The following is a 23286-nucleotide window of genomic DNA, read 5'->3' as shown; positions in this document are numbered from 1 at the left end:
CGAGCGCGCGAGGCGCCCGCTGCAGACCCGCGGGGATACACAGAGAGAGAGAGAGAGAGAGGGGGGGGGAAACCTGTCAATCAAATTCAAACCAAGCGCGCGAGGCGTCCGCTGCAGACCCGCGGGGATACACAGAGAGAGAGAGAGAGAGGGAAACCTGTCAATCAAATTCAAATCGAGCGCGCGAGGCACCCGCTGCAGACCCGCGGGGATACACAGAGAGAGAGAGAGAGGGGGGAAACCTGTCAATCAAATTCAAACGGACCCACCGCTCCCCTCCGAGGCGCACGTTGGACCGATCCAGCAACCCACAGACCGTTAGATAACAACTTCAAAGTCGGGTCGAGGAAGACGAAAGCCAGGCCGGCAGGTGAGAGAGTTCGGTCAGCTTACCGATAAACCCAGCGCCCGTTCAGGTTATCCTCAGCACTCACCATCGTGTCCCGACTTTCTATAACCCTAGCCCCCGTCAGACTGACCCTAATCACTTTGACCTCGCCCCACTCCACTCCAGGATGAGGCCCCAGCTGCCCGGGGTGAGAGCCCTGCCCTCTGGCCCCAGCTGCCCGGGGTGAGAGCCCCGCCCTCTGACCCTTTGACCCCATCTCCCAAGGCTGTAATCCTGCTCCCTGACCCCATCTTCAGGGTAGCTCCCTGCCGTCTGACCCCATTTCCTCATCCCCAGGGCAAGGCCCCTGTTCTGTAACCCCATTTCCTCATCTCTTACGTTCTTCATTGTCCCTCTGTCAGTCTTATCCTGTCACACAATTTTCTCTCTTCCAGTATAGAGCCTTCCCTCTGACCCAATTCGAACCCTGACCTGTAACCCTGTTTCCCTGGGTCAGAGTCCTGCTCTCTGACCCCATTTCCTCATATCCTCAGGTAGGCCCTGATTTCTAACCGAATTTCCCACATCCTTTGTCAAATACTGCCGTCTAACCCTATTTTCCTATCTCCCCCAGCCCCTCATTCTTTCTGATCGTAGCTCCATTGTCCAACGCCACTCTGTCATCTGCCTTAGCCTCTATTGCTCCTGGATCAAAGTCCTGCTCTCCAACCCCATTTTCCCACTCCCATAATCTCTTGAATCAAACCAAATGCTGATGGTTCATTCAAGTTGTCATCAAACATATTGATGCTTTATTGCGAACATGTGCATGAATTTCCAAACCTCCAACAAACTGTTGCAGAAACCATTTGAGTGAGAATGGGAACAAGTAATCTTCAATACCGAGAGACTGTCTTAAAAAGGGAAGAAAAGTACTGCTTTAACCACTGAAAACAAAAAATGCTGGCGATCACAGCAGGTCAGGTAGCATCCATGGAGATAAAGGAAACTAACGTTTCGAGTCTAGATGACTCTTTGTTGATAACCTTCTGAAAGTCCAAATAAAACACATCCACTGGCTCCCCTTCATCAATTCAAGAGTCACATCCTCAAAGAATCCCAAATATGTCAAGCATGACTTCCTTTTCGTAAATCAATGTTGTATGATCCTGCCACTGTTTTCAAAGTGCTCATCTATTGTGTTTTTTGTAGTGGAATCTAACACTTTCCCCATGACCAATGTCAGACTGACTGGTCCATTAATCCTGTTTTCCCTTTGTCTTCCTTTTTAAACAGGAGAATTACCTTAGCTACTCTCTAATCTGTACAACCTGTTATATAGTCTATAGAATTTTGGAAGATGACCACCAATGCATTCACTCTTTCTAGGGCCACTTCCTTATGTACTCTGGGATGTAGAATATCAGATCCTGGGATTTTATCTGCGTTTAATTATCAATTTCCCCAACACCGTTTCCCTGCTAGTACTAATTTCCTTCACTTTCTCCCTCTCATTAATCTGTGTTTCCCAACATTTCTGGTTGATGCCACACTCTGTCTTCCTTTGTGAATACAGACCATTTTTAGTTGATCAGCCATTTCCTTGTCCTCCATTTATGAATCCCACTGTTTCAAATTGTAAGTGAGATATGTTTATCTTCACTTGTTTTTTCTCTTCAAATAACCATAGAAACATTTATAATTAGTTTTTATATTCCCTACAAGCTTATCTCACACTCTATTTTCCCTTTCTTAGTCAATCCCTGTGTCCTTGTTTGCTGAATTCTAAATGCACCCAAACCTGAGGTCTCTGGCCAGTTTTTGCCTTGTCTTTGGATCTAATGCTACCTGTAATTTCCTTTATAAACCATGATTTGGCCACCTTTCCCATTTTACTTTTGCGCCAGATAGGAATGAATAATAGTTGCAGTTCACCCATATGCTTTGTTTATATTTGCTGTTGCCTTACCGCCCTCACCCTTTTAAGCAACATCTTCAATCTATATCATAGCAAGCTCATGCCTTTTACCATCATAATTTTCTCTATTTAGCTTCTGGACTCGAACCAAAATCAACTACATCACTCTCTATTTTGATAAAGAACACAAATTTATTGTGGGCATTCAGCCACATGGGGCCTCGGACAGCTAGATTGCCAATTATTCCTTTCTTATTAGATAATAGCAGTTCAGAATGTTTTCTATTAGGACATTAATATATTGGTCCAGAAAACCATCCTGTATACCCTCCAGGAATTCCTCCTGTCCAATCTTTATGCAGATTAAAGACAACCATAATTAAAGATCAAGTGGCAGCTGTTCAGAAGTAACCTGCTCATTTTGAATCCTGCCAGGTACACTTGACTTCTGATCTCATTAAAGCCTTAGTCCAAACATGGACAAAAGAACAGAACTTCAGTGATAAGACTGACTGCCTTGACATCAAGGCAACAAGCTATCGCATCAAGCTATAGATCAGCTGTACAAATACTTTGCTCACAAGGTTAAATCAGAGGCCAGGAATTCTTACAGTCCACCTCCCTTCTCTCAAGCTTGTTCTTCATTTACAAGTCACAAGGCATGTACCAAATGCAATGTAGCAATTCACTAATGCCCCTTTTGACAGCACCTTCCAAACCATGACCTCTACCACCTGGTTTGATACAAGCAATTGATGCATGGGAGTATCACCTCCTGCAGGTTGCTCTCCAAATCACACATCATCCTGATTTGGAAAAAAAATTGTTGCTTCTTCGCAATCACTGGGTCAAAGTCCAGGCACTTCATTCCTAAAAAATGTAGCAGTTCAAGAGGGCAACTAACCTGAAATCTCTCAAGGGCAGTTAGGGACGGGAAGTTAATGCTGCCCTTGCAACAAATGCCAGCATTTCATGGACAGATTTACAATAAGGTCATGTTGCTGTTGTTTTGGTACTTTGATGGAATGGGCTGTCTGAAAACTCATCCCTCAGCTAGACTCTGTCCAGGTCCAGTGAGACTGCTGAGAAGACATAATATTATCATTTAGCTGGGAGGTTCCTCTTGGTTTAGTGATTTTTTTTTTTAGTTTGATTGGGGCAGCGTGTTTGATAATTACTTTGCTGCTGGTCTTAAACATGGAGGTACTTGTGGCACTGGCCCTCGTCAGGTGATACTGGGTAACTCAATGTCAACTCTTATTAAATTATAGGCTTGCAATGAGGTTTCAAACTAAGGAATTACAGGAAGATAATACAGGATGGGAAATGGGTTTGAATGAGTTGAGGACCATTGTCTCTGTAGAGAGGCTATGTGAGATGGGAAATGTGGCTAAAACAGTAACAAGTTACTGCAAATGCTGGAATCTGTACTAAAAACAAAAAATGCTGGAGATCACAGTGGGTCAGGCAGCGTGTAAAATGAAATCACTTGGGCTTGGGGATAGTATATTGGGATGGATAGAAGACTGGTTGGCTGACAGGCATCAAAGAGTAGAAATAAACAGGTCTTTTTCCAAATGCAGACAGCGACCAGTGAGATACCACAAGGATCATTCCTAGGACCCCAGCTATTCACAATGCATATTAATAGTTTTGGTTAAGGGAACTAAATGTAACATCTCCATATTTACAAATGATACAAAACTGAGTGGGAGGATGAACTCTGAGGAAGATGAAGACATTTTTCAATATGATTTGGACAAGCTGAATGAGTGAGCAGATGTATGGCAGATACAGTATAATGTGGATAAATATGAGGTTACCCGCTTTAGGAGCAAAAACAGGAAAGCAGATTATTAGCTGAATTGAGAGAAGGGTATGTGCATCTAGACCTGGGTGTCTATGTATACCAGCCATTGAAAGTAAGCATTGTAGTTGCAGCAGGCAGTGAAGAAGGCAAATGGCATGTTTGCCTTCATAGTGTAAGGATTTGAGTACAGGAGCAGGGATGTCTTGCTGCAATTATGCCGTGCCTTGGTAAGACCACATCTGGATTCTAAGGTTTTAGAGTAGATTTGTAGCTTGGATTGTGGATGTTGTGGTTGGTTGGCTCGCCGAGCTAGGTTGTTGTTCCACAGACGTTTCATTACCCTACTGGGTAGCATCATCAGTGCAGCCTCCGATGAAGTGCTGTTGTGTTTTCTCGCCTGTTATGTAAACTCTGGTGTCCGTTGAGCTTGATTACCTCACTCCCGGTTTTTCTTCGCAATGGAGTGTATATGGGGTCTAGCTCTGTGTTTATTGATGGCTTTCTTAGTGGAGTACTAGGCTTCTAGGAATTCCCGTGCTTATCTCTGCTTTGCTTGTCCCAGGATCCTGGTGTTGTCCCAATCAAATTGGTGGTCCTCCTTATTCATGTGGATGGAGTTGAGTGAGAATTGGTAGTGTCTTTTTGTTGCCAATTGATGTTCATGTACCCTTCTGGTTAATTTCCTTACTGTTTGTCCAACATAGTGTTTGTCACAGGCTTTGCAGGGAATCTTGTATATGGCATTGGTCCTGTCCATAGCGGGTAGTGGGTCTTTGGTTCAGGTGAGCAGGTGAAGTATGGTTGGCGTAGTGGCATAGGTACTCCACTAAGAAAGCTAGACCCATATACACTCCATTACGAAGAAAAAACAGGAGTGAGGTAATCCAGCTCAACGGACACCAGAGTTTAAATAACAGGCGGGAAAACACAACACTTCGTCGGAGGCTGCACTGATGATGTTACCCAACAGAATAATGAAACGTCTGTGGAACAATCAACTGCAACATATCTGGAATATTGAGCACACTTTTGGTCTCCTTATCTAAGGAATTATGTTTTTCTGGAGCGTGAATGTAGTGAGGGCTTACCAGACTGATTCCTGGGATGGCAGGACTGTTGTATGAGGATAGGTTGAATTGGTTAGGATTATATTTGCTGAAGTTCAGAAGAATGACGGAGGAATCTCAAAGAAACATATAAATTTCTAATAGGCCTAGACAGGATTGATGAAGGAAGGATGTTCCCAATGATGGGACAGTTCAGAACCAGGAGTCACAGTCTGAGGATACAGGTAGACCACTTAGGACTGAGATGAGGACAGATTTCTTCACCCAGAAAGTTTTGAGCCTGTGGAACTCTCAACCACAGAGTGCAGTCAAGGCATTTTATGATTTCAAGAAGGAGTTCAATATAGCACTTGAGATTAAAGGGATTAAAAGATAGGGGGGAAAGCAGGAACAGACTATTGAGTTAGATGGTTAGCCATGAACATAATGAATGATGGAGCAGGCAGGTTATCCACATTGGTAGCAAAAATATGAAGGTAGATTATTATTTGAATGGCTATAAAATGAGAGAGGGGAATGTCCAATGAGACCACGGTGTCATTGTTTAACAGTCGCTGAAAATAAGCATGCAGGTGTAGCAAGCAGTAAAGAAGGCAAACTGTATGTTGACCTTTGTAGCAAGAAGATTCAAGTGCAACAAGGATGTCTTGCTGTCATTTTACAAGAAATTTCTAAGGCCACGCCTGAAATGTTGCATGCAATTTTGGTCTCCTTTTCTGAGAAAGGATGCTCTTGCTGTAGAGTGAAGGTTGCAATTGCCATCTTCCTATCCAGAGAGATTGTTCTGGAATCTAGGGAATTCTGGAAGGTAAAATTAATACAACTGTTCCTTCTGAAAACTTAGCATAAACTCCATCAGGATTTGATTCTCCTGCATCGTCTTCATAACACTGTTTTTGTTCCTTTTATTAACCATCTACTTCCATTTTGAATGGCTTGATCAAACCTGCCTCTACCACAATATCTGGCAGTGTTTTCCAGATCCTAACAATTTATTATATGAAAAAGCTTTTCTTCACCACATTTGCTTCTTTTACAAATTACTTTACTGCACCGTCATTCTCAATTCTTTCACAAGTAGGAACATTTTCTGTGTTTAGTCTGTCCACACCTCTCTTAATTTTGAATAGTTCAGTCAGATCTCCTTCCAGCTTTCTCTTCTCCAAGGGAACAGTCTGAAAATCTCCAATGAATCTTTCTGTTGCTAATTCTTTAACGTGACATCAGTTTTGCTAAAAAGGCCAACAGTTTTGCCGAGCTCTAATTGCCCTTGAAGCGAATGGCCCACCAGACCATTTCTGAGGACAGCAAAGAGTCAACCACACTGCTGAGAGTCTGGCAAAGTCACACATAGGCTAGACCAGGTAAGAATGGCAGAGTTTCTTCCCCTTAAAGAAATCGTAAACCAAATTGTTATTTAAAAAAACAATCAATGACAGCTTCATGGTCACTATTATTAAGACTACCTTTCAATTCCAGATTTTATTAATAAACTAAATTTATTTAAATTGCACCAACTGCCATGGTGATATTTGAAGCTGTGCCCCCAGAGCACTGTTCTAACTGTCATGGTTTAGTGACAGTTAACGCTACACTACTTTCACCCTGATGTCTTCATAACTTAAATTCCTGATCCTTGAAACCATTCTCATAAACTTCATACACATTCTCTCCAATGCCTGCACATGCTTCCTAAAGTGAGGTGGCCAGGCAACTGCATTATGCCAGATGAGGCCAAGCTAGAATCTCATTAACTTGGTTTCAATGATCAGAGCAGAAGGCCATCTCAGGAGCAGCACCAGGCATATCTAAAATTAGATTTCAACCCGGTGAAGCTACATACATTAAAACGTAGAAGATGGAAGCAAGAGTAGGCCATTCGACCCTGGAACCTTCTCTGCCATTTATTATGATTGTGGTTGATCATCAAGCTCAATACCTTAATCCCGCCGTCTCCCCTCCTAATCCTTGATCCTTTTAGCCACAAGCACTGAATCAACCTCCTTGAAAGCACAATGTTTGGGCTTCAACCACTTTCTGTGATAGTGAATTTCATAGGCTCACCACCCTCTGAGTGAAGAAATTTCTCCTCATCTCAGTCCTAAAAGGTTTACCCCTTATCTTTAAACTATGAACCATGGTTCTGGACTCCCCGACATCAGTAACATACTTCCTGCATGTAATATTGTACGTCCACACCTTTCAATATGTCACTATTTAAATAACTACTCTGCTTTTCTGATTTTCACACCACAGTGTATAACTTCATGTTTAGCCACATTGCACTGCAGGCTGCCATATGTTTACCCACACACTCAACTTGTTAAATCATCTTGAAGTCTCTTTGCATTCTCAATCCTACTCCTCTGTAAGCAATATAGAGTTCTTGACTATATGTCTCAGTGCTGTTTGTGGGATCTTTTTGGCATGAACTGCTGGTTCTGTTTTCCTGCAGGGCAGTCACTGCTTTCCAAAGGAAGTTACTGGGTGAAATGCTTCTATGTGAAGCATCATTGGGCACATATTTTCTATTTCTGTTCTGCTTATCAACACTGCTGGCGTTCACTGGTTAGCTAAAATGATGAAACCCTAGAACACCATTTAGCAAATTACAATGACATAGGATAAGCCCACATTCTTTTATGACTATTTACATGACCCTGTTGCTCATGTTATAGGCGTAAGATGACAACCGGTGATTTGAAGGGATCACTTCGAAAATTAGAACAAGGACTTCGTTCACTGAGTTATCCTCAAGATATTGATTATAATGGGTAAGAAACAATAATGCAGCACTGTTGTCATTTCAATAGGCTAAAAGCTTAAAAGAAAGTGATCCATTTTTTAAAATTTATGTAACACCTTTCACTACTCTGTTACATAGCATTTTGCAGCCAGTTGAACAGTTTTGAAGTGTAATCCCTTGAAATGTGGCAAAAATGTGCACATAATCATAACCCACAAAGAGCAAAGAGACAATGACCTGGTAATTTGTTTTGTGTATAAATTTGGCCAGGACATTGGAGGACTCCACTGATGCCCTTGGAATTGTAGTCTTTTGATTTCTAATGGCCACCTGAAAGGCAAATGAAGCTCAGTTTAACGTGGCATTTGAATGATGGCACTTTTGACTGTGCAGTACTATTTCAGGTATACTAATGTGTCAGCATGAACATGTTCAAATTTCTGGAGTGGTTTATTTAAACCCATGACCTGCAATGCTTTAAATTTCAGGTTAAAATTCCTTGTACAAAAACAAAGTTGCTGGAAAAGCTCAGCAGGTCTGGCAGCATCTGTGAAGGAGAAAACAGAGAGAACTGGGTAGTTCTCAGTTCTGACGAAGGGTCACCGGACCCGAAACGTTAACCCTGTTTTCTCCTTCACAGATGCTGCCAGACCTGCTGAGCTTTTCCAGCAACTTTGTTTTTGTTCTTGATTTACGGCATCCACAGGTCTTTTGGTTTTTAAAATTCCTTGTGTTTTGCTCCAATTGAGAGCAACAGGGGACTGCTTGTGGCAAGCAGGCAGGTAATGGATATTTTACAATCTAAAAAAGTTTGGCTTGATTGTTTGAATTTATTTTAAAAAGAAATCTGGAAACATAAAGCTGATATCAGTAAAAGTGACCATGAAGCTGTCAATTCATTGTAAAAACCTAATTGGTTCTCTTATGCTTTCTTGGCAATGAAAACTTCTTTACCATGTGGCCCACGTGTGACTTCAGTCACATGCCAACATAGGTGACTCCTAGCTCTTGTCCTAGAAAACGACTTGATTGTATCAAATTTGTATAAAGAATCAAGGACAACTATGGAGAAGCTGTGAATGTTGGCTTTGCCAGTATCAATATAGCTGGAACAGGAACTGGGACAATATCAATGTTTAATATAATAACCAATTACAGTATATCGATGTTTAGACTACCATACTTTACGAGGACTCACTATAACTCTTTTGACTGTCTGGTTATTGATTAAAAAATTAAAGTTTATTAATCTTTGCAATAGGTTACGATAAAACTTTCACCAATAATGCTAAATAGACAAAGTTTGTTATCTGGCATGTATTCAGACATTTGAATGTGTTCTTGCATGTGAAGCCAGGGATTTGAACTTAAGATCAAACACAATGAGAATCCATAGACCAATATCTTTCATATTGCTCAGGATCTCTAGAGACATAGAATTGACTTTATGGAACAAGCAAGGCAATGGCCAACTTGATTTCCTGGCTATGACTCCATGGGATGTGAATTTTATTCTCCATGACTTTATTGCGTTTTCCAAACTCCTTCCATTCTTCTGGGTTGATTTACGTTGCAATTTTTTATTAAATTCACTCATGGGGAATGGGTGTCGCTGGCTGTTTGTCCCTCGTTCCCTGTGGTGATGAGCTGTCTCCTTGAACCGCTGCAGTCCATGTACAGGTAGACCCACAATGCAGTAGAGAAGGAATTCCACAATTTTGACACAGAAATAATGAAGAAACAGCAATACATTTCCAAGTGAGTGGCTTGCAGGGGAACTTACAGGTGTTCCGTATGTCACGTGCCCTTGTCCTTCCAGATAGAAGTGGTTATGGGTGTGGAAGGTACTGCTAAGGACCTTTAGTAAATTTCTGCAAGACAGTACACACCAGTGCTACTGAAGCATTGGTGATGGAATGAGTGGGATGGTTTTTGATATGGTGCCAATCCAGCGGGCTGCTTTGTCCTGGATGGTGTCAAGTTTCTCGAGAATTGTTGGAACTGCACTCATCCAGGCAACTGGGGAGCATTCCATCACACTCCTTGCAGATGAGGGACAGACCTTAGTGAGACAGGAATGAGTTCCTCATTGAAATTCCAAGCCATCAGGCTTTTAAAATGTCAACTGAACTGAGTTCTGAGGATATAGTAATAAGCTCCAAGAAATCAAAGTAGTGATGATGGAGAAGGAAAGATTTGGGAGAACAGTTTGGGGAGTGAGGATCTTCAGTTATATTGATAGGCAAAGCTGAGTACATAAGGAGAAACTTTTTCTGTTGGTGGCAGGATTAAGAGTCAGAGGACATCAAGTTAAGATTGATAAAAGAAGTAGAAACAATATGAGGAAAACCTTTCCACCCTGTGAATGATTAGGATCTAAAGTGCTTTATTTGAAAGTGAAATGCAGATTTAATCATACCATAGCAATATAGGAGCAGGAGTAGGCCATTTGACACCTCGAGTCTGATCAGCCACATTCATATTGAATGGCGGAACATTGAGTTCAATACCCTAATCCCGCCCTCATCACATACCCCTTGATCCCTTTAGTCACAAGAGCTTTATTAATTTCTTTCTTGAAAACTCATGATGTTTGGCCTCAATCACTTTCTGTGGTAGTGAATTCCATGGGCTTGCCTCTCTGTGGGTGAAGAAATTTCTCTGATCTCAGTCCTAAAAGGTTTACCACTTATCCTGAAACTCTGACCCCTGGTTTTGGACTCCCCACCCACCATCGGGAACATCTTTACTGCATCTAACCTATCTAGTTCTGTTGGAATTTTGTAAGTTTCTATGAGATTCCACTAACCCCTGTCCCCAATTTTTCCAAACTCCAGTGAATACAATTCTAATTGGCATGCTCTCTTCTCATATGTCAGTCTTGCAATTCCAGGAATGACTTTCAAAAATAATTTGTTTCATTCACTGAAGGAAAAAAAAAATGTGCAGGGATTTAGGCCATAGGTAGGGGAACAAGACTAGTTTAACAGCTTTTAAAGTGCTGGCATGGATGTCACAGGTCAAATAGAACATAAACAGGAGTGGAAATTGGCGATTTGGCACTTCAAGCCTGCCACCATTCAACAAGGTCATTGCTGAACTGCCCTAAGCCTGAACTCTTTTGTGCTCATCATAGCCCTCCATATTTCAAAAATATACCTACTTCCTCTTTAAATCCTTTAAGTGATCTAGCCTCCACAACTGTCTAGTATGGAGAATTCTAGACGTTTGCTACCATCTGGCAAAAGAAATTCCTTTTCATCACAGTTCTAAATGAGTGTCCTCTTGTTCTGTAAATATATCTTAGTTCATGATTCCTTCACGAGTAAAAACTTTTCATACAAGTCCTACAGTGTGGAGGCCTTCGGCCCAACAAGACCACACTGACCATCCCACCAAGACCCATCCCCCTATAACCCACCTAATCTACACATCCCTGAACACTATATGGGCAATTTAGCATGGCCAGTCCACCTAGCCTGCACATCTTTGGAATGTGGGAGGAAACCGGAGCACCCGGAGGAAACTCACACGGACACGGGGAGAACGTGCAAACTCCACACAGACAGTCGCCCAAGGGTGGAATCGAACCTAGGTCCCTGGCGCTATGAGGCAGCAGTGCTAACCACTGAGCCACGTGCCGCCCTTCTCAACTTCTCAACATCTAACCAGTCATAGAGTCATAAAGATGTACAGCATGGAAACAGACCCTTCGGTCCAACTGGTCCATACCAATCAGATATCCCAATCTAGTCCCATTTGTCAGCATTTGGCTCATATCCCACTAAACCCTTCCTATTCGTGTACCCATCCAGATGCCTTTTAGATGTTATTATTGTACCAGCCTCCACCAACTCCTCTGGCAGCTCATTCCATACATGCATCACCCTCCGTGTGAAAAAGTTGCTCCTTAGTTCCCTTTTAAATCTATCCCCGCTCACCTTAAACCTATGTTTCAATAAGATGACCCTTCATTTTTCTAAACTCTAATGAATTAAGGCTGAACTTGTTTAGCCATTCTGAATAAGTCAGTTCCTTCATCCCAGAATCAACCTAGTGAATCTCATTTAAATTACTTCCAATGCTAGCACATCCTTTGTAACATACTGGGACCAAAACTGTACAGAGTGCTCTAGGTTTGGCCGCATCAACACCCTGTATAGTTGTAGCAAGACTTTTCTATTTTGACTTCAACCACATAGCAACAAAGGCTAAAATTCCATTTGCCTTCTGAATTACTTCCTGTATTTGCATGTTAAATTTTGTGTTTTATGCAGAAGAACACTCAGACCCCCTTCTGCTGCACTTTTTTGGGGTCCCTCTTCAATTGTCGGCCCTTTATGTCTTTCTACCAAATGTATGATCTCACACTTGAAACTCCATCTGTCAGGTTTTTGCCCACTCACTCATCCTATCCATATCCCCTTACAGACCCCATTGTGAATTGCCCACGTGCCTATTTTTGTATCATCAGCGAATTTGGACTCTGCCTCCTCTGCATCATTATTGAGGCCCTTGGACTGATCCTTATGGTACTGTACTTGTTACATCTTTCCAACCTGAAAAAAACCCATTAGTTCTGACTCTGTTGTCTCTGTGTTAACCAATCTTACATCCACGTTATACGTTACCCTAATACCATGAGCTCCTAACTTGTGCAGTAATATTTTACTTGGCACCTTTTTGAATTGTCTTCTGAAAATCCAAATACACTACATCTACTGGTTCTCATTTTTCAACTCTAGTTGTTATATCCTCAAAAATCTCTAAAAAAAATTTTCATACTTGATTTGCCTTTCAAAACACCATGTTGATTCTTTTTGATTGTATTAAGCCATTCTAAATGTCCTGCTATTTCTTTGTTAATTATAAATTCGAGCATTTTCCTAATCACACATGTTAGGCTGCTGGCCTATAATTTCCTGATTTATGCCTCCCTCCCTTTTTGAACAATAGTGGTTTTCTAGTTTGATAGAAATTTCCAATGACGTCTTGAATATTTTAACCAATGCCTTCACTATTTTGGCAGCCAATTCCTTTAAAAGTCTTGGATGTATGCCATCAGAGCCTGGCGACTTGTCTGCCTTTAGTTCTGTTGGATTGTCAAGTACCTTGACCTTCATGATAGAGACTATTACAAGATCTTTACGCCTGTTAACACCTTGCTTATCTGTTATCTTTGGGATGTTCTCTATTATTAATTCACAGTTGCATTCATCATGACTGTCAACCTTAGTTTTGCTAGCTTCTTTCTTTTTATATACCTGTAGAAGCTCTTGCTGTTTATATTTCTTACAAAATCTTCAATTTTCTCCCTCTTTGTTAGCTTTTTAGTCACCTACTGCTGGTTCCTAAATACAAAAACGCAATTCCTGGCCCACCGCAAACTAGTTTTTGCTGTTTGTCTGCCTTAGATTTGATTGGATGTTCTCCTTGAATGCATTTGTTAGCCACAGGTGGTTGATTTGTCTCATCAAATTTTTTTTGCTGAATGTTATGAAATAGCTGCTTAAATGTCTGCCACTACTCATCTACTGACTTGCCCCTTGGTCAACTGTCACAGTCTGTTTAGGACAACTATTTCTTAATACCCCTGTAATTGGCCTTATTTAACTTGAGGACTCTGGTTTGACAATTACGTTACTTTCCCTCAAACTGAAATTGAAATTGTACCATGTTGTGATCGCTATCTGTTAAAGGATCCTTAATTGCATAATTTGTTGTTAATCCTACCTCTATACATTACTAGATCTAAAATAGCCTGTTTCTGTGTAGGTTCTGCAATGTCCTACAGTAAGAAACAATCCCTGATGCACTGTACAATTTTGTCTTCCATGCAGACTAGTATCACCCATGACAATTATAGTGCCCTTCTTGCACATCTCATATTCTGATTAATACTTTGTCCTACAATGAGGTCTATAGACTATTCCCACCGTGACTCTCTTCCCTTGCTATTCCTTATTTCCATCCAAACTGATTCTACATCAGTGTCTATTGCACCAATATCATTACTCCTACCTGACTGATACCACCCTTTAATAAGCAACCCCACCTGTTTTTCCTTTTCACCTAGTCTTATGGAACATTGAATGCCTTTGAATATTGAGTTACTAATCTTTGTCACTCAGCTATTACAGAGATACGATTACAATCATGTTATATTCATTCATTTCTACTTCCGTCATTACCTCATCTATCTTGTTACAAAAGCTGCATGGTTTCAGATGAAGCGTCTTAAACTTTGACTTTTTACCATTATTACTTGTTTTCATTCTACTACACTATTCCATATACATTTTCTACCTTTTCTCGTCATATTTTTATTAGCAGTCGCCTTTGCATCACCCTGCAACTCAACTTTCTTGTTTCTTTTTGATATTTTAAATTTTACTTCAATTGCACCCTCCTCCCTCCACTAAGCCATTTAAAGTTGTTTCTACAAGCCTAGTTCAATGATTTGCCAGATACTGGTTCTAATATGACTCAAATGATGCCTATCCCAATGGATCAGCTGTCTGTTTTTCTCCCCAGCACTAGTGCCAGTGCTCCTTGAATTGGAAGACATTTCTCTCAGTCCGACTTTGAGCTATGCATTTACCTCTCTAAACATAGCTCCCAACACTAATTTGCATGTGACTCAGGTAGTAATCTCAACCACTGGATCTTGCGCTTCTGACTCTAACATCCTCCCCAGCCCAGAAGGTGTCCTGAACCTTGTCACCAGGTAGACAACAGAGCCTTCAGGACTCTCTGTCTTTGCTGCAGAGAACAGTATCTGTGCTACCCCTATTACTACCACATTTCTGTTTTCTGGCCCAACTTGAATGGCACTCTGGACCACAGTGCTATGGGTAGCTTGATCATCTTCCACACTGTGCCCCCTTCCACTCGGGGAGCAAGGACCTTGTACATATTAAACAAGTCTGAAGCTCTTCCAAAGCTAAATTCTGCCTCAATCTGCTTCTGTACTGTAACTATCCTATTCTTTTTATCTCATTGGCAGTAGATATGAACAGTAATCATCCAGTGGAAGCAGTTTATCCTGTAATCATTTATTCCAGATTTTAAATACTGAAAAAGTTTATAGTAAAACAGGAAAGTGTTTGGCCCATTTTGTCTCTGTCATCTCTTTGGTAGACCAATCCGAATGGATCTACTACCTTGTACTTTTTTCATAGCCCAATGCCTTCCTGTTCTAATATTCGCTTAGTTTTCTTGAAGATGAAGATGTTGTCTCTGCCTCATTTACTTCCTGCAACAAAACATTATCTCCCAACCTCTTGTCTTGTTGTCTTGATGACATATTTAAAATGATGGTCTCTTTACACTGACCACCAGCTAGACGAAATAAGTTTATTCTATTCACTATCCAAATGTCAATATACTATAATCAAGTTTGTGGATGACACAAAACTCAATAGGAAAGCAAGTGCTGAACACAACACAAAAAATTTTCAGAGCGATATAGATAAGCAAATGGGCAAAAGTTTGGCAGATGAAACATAATGTGGGGAAATGCCAAGTTATGTACTTTGGCAAGAAGAATAGAAGAACTGAATATTATTTAAATGGAAAAAGACTGCAGAAAGCTGCAATACAGAGATTTGGGAGTCTATGTGAATAAATCACTAAAAGCTAGTTTACAATTTCAGCAGACAATAGAGAAGGCAAATGGCATGTTGGCTTTTATTTCAAAGGGAATGGTGTATAAAAATAGAGAAGTCTTGCTAAAACTATACAAGACACCACTTGTATCATATCTGGAATACTGTGAACAGTTCTGTTTCACTTATCTTGGGAAAGATATGCTGGCAGAGAAGGTTCACTAGGTTGATACCAGGTATGGAAGGACTGGTTTTTGAGGAGAGGTTGAGTAGGTTAGGCCTGTATTCATTGGAGTTTAGCAAAATATGAGGCAACCTTATTAAAACATACAAGATTTTTAGGGGACTCAACAAGGCAGATGCAGAAAGGTTGTTGCCCCTTGTGAGAAGGTCGAGGAGTGTCTAGGACCTGAGGGCATAATGTCTGAGTAAGGGGATACACATTAAGGACAGACACGAAGAATCTCCTCTCTTAGAGGGGAGTAAACGTATGGAATTCTTTACTGCAGAGGGCTGTTGAGGCTTGATTGTCAAGTATATTCATGGCTGATATGGACAGATTTTTAATCAGGAAGGGAATCAAAGTTCATGTGATGGTAACACCGTTGAATGCATGGGATGGTGGTTAGATTGTCTCTTATTTGTGATGGTCGTAGCCTGGCATTTGTGCAGCACAATGTTTCTTGCCACTTGTCATCCCCAGCCCGGATATTGTCCAGATCTTGTTGCATTTGAACATGGACTGCTTCAGTATCTGAGGAGTTGCAAATGGTGCTGAACATTGTGCATCATCAGCGAACATCCCCACTTCTGACCTTATGATGGAGGGAGGGTCATTGATGAAGCAGCTGAAGCTGGTTGGGCTGAGGACACTACTCTGAGGAACTCCTGCAGAGATGTTCTGGAGCTGAGATGATTGACCTCCAACAACCACAACCATCTTCCTATGTGGCTGGAGATATACCTGACACATAGGAAGATGAGATAACCAGGTGTAGAGCTAGATGAACACAGCAGGCCAAGCAGCATCAGAGGAGCGGGAAAGCTGACGTTTTGGGCCTAGAGGAAGGGTCTAGGCCCGAAACGTCAGCTTTTCTGCTCCTCTGATGGTGCTTGGCCTGCTGTGTTCATCCAGCTCTACACCTGGTTATCTCATCTTCCTATGTGTCAGGTATATCTCCAGCCACTGGAGAGTTTGCCCCTGATACCCATTGATTCCAGTTTTGCTAGGGCTCCTTGATGCCACACTCGGTCGAATGCAGCCTTGATGTCAAGGGCTGTCACAATCCCTTCACCTGGTATTCAGCTCTTTTGTCCATGTTTGAACCAAGGCTGTCATGAGATCAGGAGCTGAGAGGCCCTGGCGGAACCCAAACTGGGCATCACTGAGCAGGTTATTGCTGAGTAGGTGCTGCTTGATAGCACTATTGATGACACGATTGAGTGTAGACTGATGGGGCAGTTATTGGCCAGGTTGGATTTGTCCTGCTTTTTATGTACAGGACATACTTGGGTAATTTTCCACATTGTTGGGTAGATACCACTGTACTGGAACAGCTTGGCTAGGGAGTGGCAAGTTCTGGAGCATAAGTCCTTAGTACTATTGTTGTCAGGGCCTGTAGCCTTTCCAGTATACAGTGTCTCCGACCGTTTCTTGATATCAAGTGGCGTGAATTGAATTGGCTGAAGACTGATATCTGTAATCCTGGGGACCACTGGAGGAAGTCAAGATGGATCATCCACTCGGCACTACTGGCTGAAGATTGCTGCAAAAGCTTCAGCCTTGTCTTTTGCACTGATATGCCAGGGCCTTCCATAATTGAGGATGGGGATATTTGTGGAGCCACCTCCTCCAGTGAGTTGTTTAATTGTCCACCACCATTCACGACTGGATGTGGCAGGACTGCAGAGCTTAGATCTGATCCATTGGTTATGAGATCACATAGTCTGTCAATTGCTGGTTATGCTGTTTGGCATGCAAGTAGGCCTGTTTGGTGGCTTCACCAGGTTGACAGCTCATCTTCAGGTACGCCTGGTGCTTCTTTTGGCATAGCCTCCTGCACTCTTCATTGAACCAGGGTTAATTCCCTGGCTTGATGGTAATCATCGAGTGGAAGATATGCCAGACCGTGAGTTTACAGATTGTGCTAGAGTACAATTCTGCTGCTGTTGATGGCCCAGAGCAGCCAATGGATGCCCAGTCTTGAGTTTCTGGATCTGTGTGAAGTCTGTCCTATTTAGCACGGTGATACTGCCACACAGCACGATGGAGGTTATTCTCGATATGAAGGCGGGACTTTGTCTCCAAAAGGACTGTGCGATGGTCACTCTTACCAATACTGTCATTGACGGATGCAACTGCAGCTGGTAGATTGGTAAAGATGAGGTCTAGTATGTTTTTCCCTCTTGCTGGCTCCATCACCACATGCGGCAGACCCAGTCTCTCAGTTATGTCCTTTAGGACCTGACCTGCTCGCTCAGTAGTACTGCTACCAAGCCACTCTTGGTGGTGGACATTGAAATCCCCCACCTAGAGTACATTTTGTGCCCTTGCCATCCACAATGCTTCCTCCAAGTGTTGTTCAACATGTATTGATTCATCAGCTGAGGGAGGATGGTATGTGGTAATCAGCAGGAGGTTTCCTTGCCCATGTTTAACCTGAAGCCATGAGACTTCATGGGGTCCAGAGTCAGTGCTGAGGACTTCCAGAGCAACTTCCTCCCGACTGTATACCACTGTGCTGCCACTTCTGTTGGGTCTGTCCTGCCAGTGAGACAGGACATATCCAGGGATGGTGATGGTAGTGTAAATTTAATTTAGACAAACGTGAGATGTTGCATTTTGTAAGACAAACCAGAACAGGACTTGCACAGTTAATGGTAGGGCCCTGGGAAGTGTTGTCGAATTGGGGTCCAAGTACATAGTTCCTTGAAAGTGATGTCACAGGTAGACAGGGTGAAGAAGAAGGCATTTAGCACACTTGCCTTCATTAGTCAGAGCATTGAGTATAGGAGTTGAGATGTTGTGTTGCAGCTGTACAGGACATTGATGAGGTCACCTTTTGGAGTGCTGTGTACAGTCTGGTTGCCCTGCTATAGGAAGGATATTATTAAATTGGAAAGGGTGCAGAAAAGATTTACAAGAATGTGGCTGGGAATGGAAGATTTGAGTTATAAGGAGAGACTGGATAGGCTGGGACTTTTTGCTCTGGAATGTAGAAGGTTGAGGGCTGACCTTTATAGAGGTTTATAAAATCATGAGAGGCATAGATAGGGTGAATAGCAAAGGTCTTTACCCTAGGGTAGAGGATTCCAAAACTAGAGGGCATAGGTTTAAGTTGAGAGAGGAAAGATTTAAAAGGAACCTGAGGGGCTAGTTTTTCACACAGGGTGGTGCATACATGGAGTGAACTGTCAGAGGAAGTGGTAGAGGCCGTTACACTTACACCATTTAAAAGACGTTTGGACAGGAATAGGAAGGGTTTTGGGATATGGTCCAACACAGGCAAATGAGACTAGTTTAGTTTGCGAAACTTGTTCGGCATGGATGAGTTGGACTGCGGGGTCTGTTTCTGTGCTGTATGACTGTGACTCAAAGGTATTAAGGAATGGCAGGTATATAAGAAGTTCAGCCACAGATCAACCATGATCTCTTTGAATGGTGAGACAGGCTTGAGGTGTTGAAAGGCCTACTCCTGTTGTTAACGGTTATGACAGGCACTATTTAAATGCAAGATTTTTTTTTAACTTTCGTTAAAACCTTTATTCCACTGAAGCTGGTAATAGTATTCCACAACTGCTTACACTATAACTTTCAGCCCAATGTCCAGTTTTATGTGCTTTCTTTATTGTGAATGCCGAAAGGCTCAGTGCTCTAACTCGCAATCTGGTCAATGTATTGATCAAATTTGTCATTGTTAATTTGGTTAAGTTTTACATTGCTCTTCTTACATTATATGTGCTTGGGAGCAAGTTGAAATGTTGTAAAGATGTTTGAGATGATGAAATATTTGTGATTGAATTTTCGTCTCTGAAAATATTGCCTGAAAGCCAATACTTAGACTTAAATAATGATGGTGGTTATATATGTGTAGCTTTTGTCAACCTTCTTTGCAAAAAAGTGCATTTATTTGTACATGTCTGAGATATGTGACCTGTGAAAAGTAAGTCTTCACTGGTTGTATAGCCTGTGTTAAGGTACTGACACCATAGTTATTGATGGAAAATGTGCTAATCCTTTATGTATCAGCCCTCAGATAAATCAGAAACATTTCTTATTCCAGTTTTTTCCCATCATCTTTTGAAGCCAATAATCTGTGCTGACAGCTTCCAGTAGATCATCTAGATACCCCATTTAGATTCATGTGAATAGACAGTGAATGTTGGCAAATCAAACCTCAGATTTCCTGCTCTGCGTGGTTTCATTAGGAGAACCAATACTTTCAGCCAGAAAAAGGAGCTTTTGATTTTATATTTTGCAAACATCTTGCTGTTGCATGTTATTACTTAGCAGTGGAGCAGATGTCTAGACTGGACAATACTGGGTTAATCGTTTGAATCCTGGCTTGTTCTGTTAAAGATATGTCCCTGTAGCCTATTTGTGGCAGATGCTTTCTGTTTGGCTCCAGTAAAGAAAATGTCAGCTGGTATCATTCAAGTTACACAAAGCCAAAACTTCACTGACAACTTTCTCTTTCATCGCTTAGCCACAGAATGTTTTGGTTGAGGAAGGGGGAAGGATTATGGCCACTGATAATTATAGGGTAGATTTTGTAAATAAGTTCAGGATTACATTAACCAGCACTACAAATAAAATAGACAGAATTAAACATCAACTATCAAATGCCTTTGAAGTTCATATCATTTGAAGTTGATTTTGCTTTTATACGCATAGTTAATGACTGCAGAGTAGAAATTTATTGCTCAGTAACTGGATCTTCTGATTGAACTAAAGGCCAACCACAGTAGCAAATGTCGTACTTCAGAAAAAGAGTTGGTAATTTTTTAATTGGAAACCAAGTTTATAAGACAACCATTGCCAATGCAGTGGAGCAATTATATTAAAATGTCAAGATATCCAACATCAAAATAGATTCAAACCAAACTAAAGAGTATAACCATTTTGGCATAACATCCATTCTGGTCAACTTGTTATAGTTTGCTTTCTCTGTATGTTGAGGCATTGAGCTGTAATTGTAAGTCAACTTAAATTATTTTTTGAACAGCATACATGGTCTTTTGTTTTTGCAACAAATATTTCTAACTTAATTACAGTTTAGTTCCCTAAGATTAAAATTAATCCTTTCTGAAAAAGAGTCATATTGGACTCAGTTAACTTTGTTTCTGTCCCCATAAATGCTGCCATATCTGCTGAGTTTCTTCAGCATTTTCTGTTTTTCTTTCAGATTTCCATCATCTGCAGTATTTTGCTTTTATAAAATTAATTTTTCCTGCTGTAATACTGCTGAAGATGGTTCAAAATTCTAAGTTATACGATCTTGAGCTTGAATTCTTTAGCCTTGAGATTATATCATGAGACAGATCTATGCTGAAAAGAAAAATGGGTAAAAAATATTTTGACTTTACTAATCTGCATATTGTAGTGTTTTTTTTCTAACCAATATCCAAGTACAGAAAAGCATTCTACTAATATAAATCTGCAGTGAGGAAAATATACATTTTTTTCTGAGGTAAATTTACAAGACATAATAAATGACAACAGACGTAGAAATTTGATATGACATTCAATGAGTAGTTACGTACGTTTTATCTCCAGACCTGAATGCTTTGACATGATCAGGTCGAAGCTCACTTGGCGCATTTGAGTACACAGACCTTTTACTCAATATAGTTATAACACCAGGTTGGTTATGTAAATTGTCATTTCTAAATGAAGTGCAAATTAATAGACAATTTAGATCCAGCTGTTGGTTGCGTTCAGTAAGCTTAATGTAGGAAGTTAGCTAATAGAAGTATAAACAATTTAAGATTTTATTTTATGTTTTGTAGTCTTGCTAAGGGTGATCCTGCTGCCTTTCTACCAATCATCAGTTATGCCTTCACCTCATATTCCACACATGTGACCGAACAGCTACTAACATCTGGAGTAGAACTTACAGCAAAGAATGACTCACGTTTCCTTGATGCCGTTTATAAGGTACAACTCTTTTTACTGGTGAGCAATGTTCAACGCTGAAGCTTCTGCATGCTAGATTTATTAAATGGTAGAAATATAATTTGTTTAGTCTTTTTGTAAATTAACTTTTGTCTACATGTTTAGCTGCTAAATTTCTTGTAGGGAGATGTACAAATGTACGTTACATCCACTAATTTTTGTTTACTCTTAACTCTTCTCCTTTTATTTGCTTTTCTTTGTCAGTGTGCCGCCTGCAAGCTCTGCCACTTCTTTGCAAATAGTCTTTTGTCCCATGTGACCAAAGGTGTTCTGCATCCTAAAGGTTCAATGATTGAATGCATCAACTTTTTTTTTATCCTTCCCTAGCTTGGAGGTACTAATGCCATTTTAAAATATCTGTACTGCAATCCTGGCTTAAACCATTTAAATTCAAACTTAATATAGTATTCGAATCAAAGAGCAAACCTGTGATCTTCCTGGCTTGTGCACGTTTTCATTGAGCTGGTGGGACTTCTCCCAAATTAAATGGTAATAAGATCATTTGAATGATTACTGATGGAGACTCATATTGTCTTTCTCTCTCACTACTTCACTTGCTCCTTCCTCTGCTGTCACCATACCTGTCACTTCTTCAAAAGCATAAATTAGTGTAGTCTGGAAGTGAAAAATTTGGCATCACATTTTATCTCGTAAAACAAGCCTTGAATGTGCTGTTTTATCGTTATTGTTATTGATGAAAATAATTATTAATAAACTTTTTCTCCTCAATAGGATGTTGGCTTTCTTCTCTTCTGTTATGATGCTATGGTATGATTTTCCCTCTTTGGAGATGGCAGGAAAGGTTGTGTGGAAGACACATTATTGCACGGGTGGACCTTGAGGAGATACTTGCCCTCTTTCAGCCATATCAGCAATTAAGATCTGAGTAGGAAAATCCATGGTAACCTTCTCAATCCACCGCCAACTAAGTCCTTTGAATGGTCAGCAAATGACCAGTTCTTTTGCACTAAGCCACTAACAATCTGATTACCTGCTTTTGTGGCAAGTGGATGATGTAACTAGTTGTTGTGGCTGGGAACTCCACTTGCTCCAACCTAGGGGTGATTGAAGGGTAAGGATGGGATCCGGAGGTGACTGCTGAAAACCATTCCACTGCCTTGCCTCCGACCTCCATGATGCAAGCCTCCCTGAAGAAACACAAAGCAATTCTTCATAGCTGCACAGCCTGGATCTCCAGCAAAGCTCTTCAGCTTCTAATTTCTGAATCAGCTTCTAATTTCTAAACAGAAATTTCTGAAGAAGGGTCCCAATCCGAAACATCAACTTTCCTGCTCTTCAGATGCTGTCTGGCCTGCTGTGTTCCTCCAGCTCCACACTGTGTTACCTCAGCTTCTAATTAGTTGGCAGCCTCAGGCAGGGCAGGACATCAGCGACACCATTCCTGGTTAGATAAGAAGCTGATCAAACAGCACTGAAGTTCTTAGTTGCTTCATGATCTGACGAGCCTTTCAGTTGCTGGGGGCAAGAAGTTAATTGTCTCTGAGATAGTAGGAACTGCAGATGCTGGAGAATCTGAGATAACAAGGTGTAGAGCTGGATGAACACAGGAGGCCAAGCAGCATCAGAGGAGCAGGAAGGCTGACGTTTCGGGCCTAGGCCTGAAATGTCAGCCTT

At 41.2% G+C, this 23286-nt stretch overlaps 1 protein-coding gene across 3 annotated transcripts in view; it reads left to right on the top strand.

Moving 5' to 3' along the window:
* Positions 1–25: 25 nt before the first annotated feature.
* cep44 (centrosomal protein 44) overlaps positions 26–23286 on the top strand; it is a 63683-nt gene continuing 40422 nt past the window's right edge. For all 3 annotated transcript variants that reach the window (XM_048595395.1, XM_048595396.1, XM_020529074.2), the window contains exons 1-3: positions 26–370; positions 7802–7897; positions 21486–21633. In XM_048595395.1, coding sequence (XP_048451352.1) covers positions 7809–7897; positions 21486–21633 — 237 coding nt within the window. In that variant the 5' untranslated portion in view covers positions 26–370; positions 7802–7808. The remainder of the gene's footprint in view (positions 371–7801; positions 7898–21485; positions 21634–23286) is intronic.

This window comes from Rhincodon typus, chromosome 3 (assembly GCF_021869965.1).
Source record: "Rhincodon typus isolate 14 chromosome 3, sRhiTyp1.1, whole genome shotgun sequence".
Taxonomy (NCBI): domain Eukaryota; kingdom Metazoa; phylum Chordata; class Chondrichthyes; order Orectolobiformes; family Rhincodontidae; genus Rhincodon; species Rhincodon typus.
This window is presented reverse-complemented; position numbering and strand designations above follow the sequence as displayed.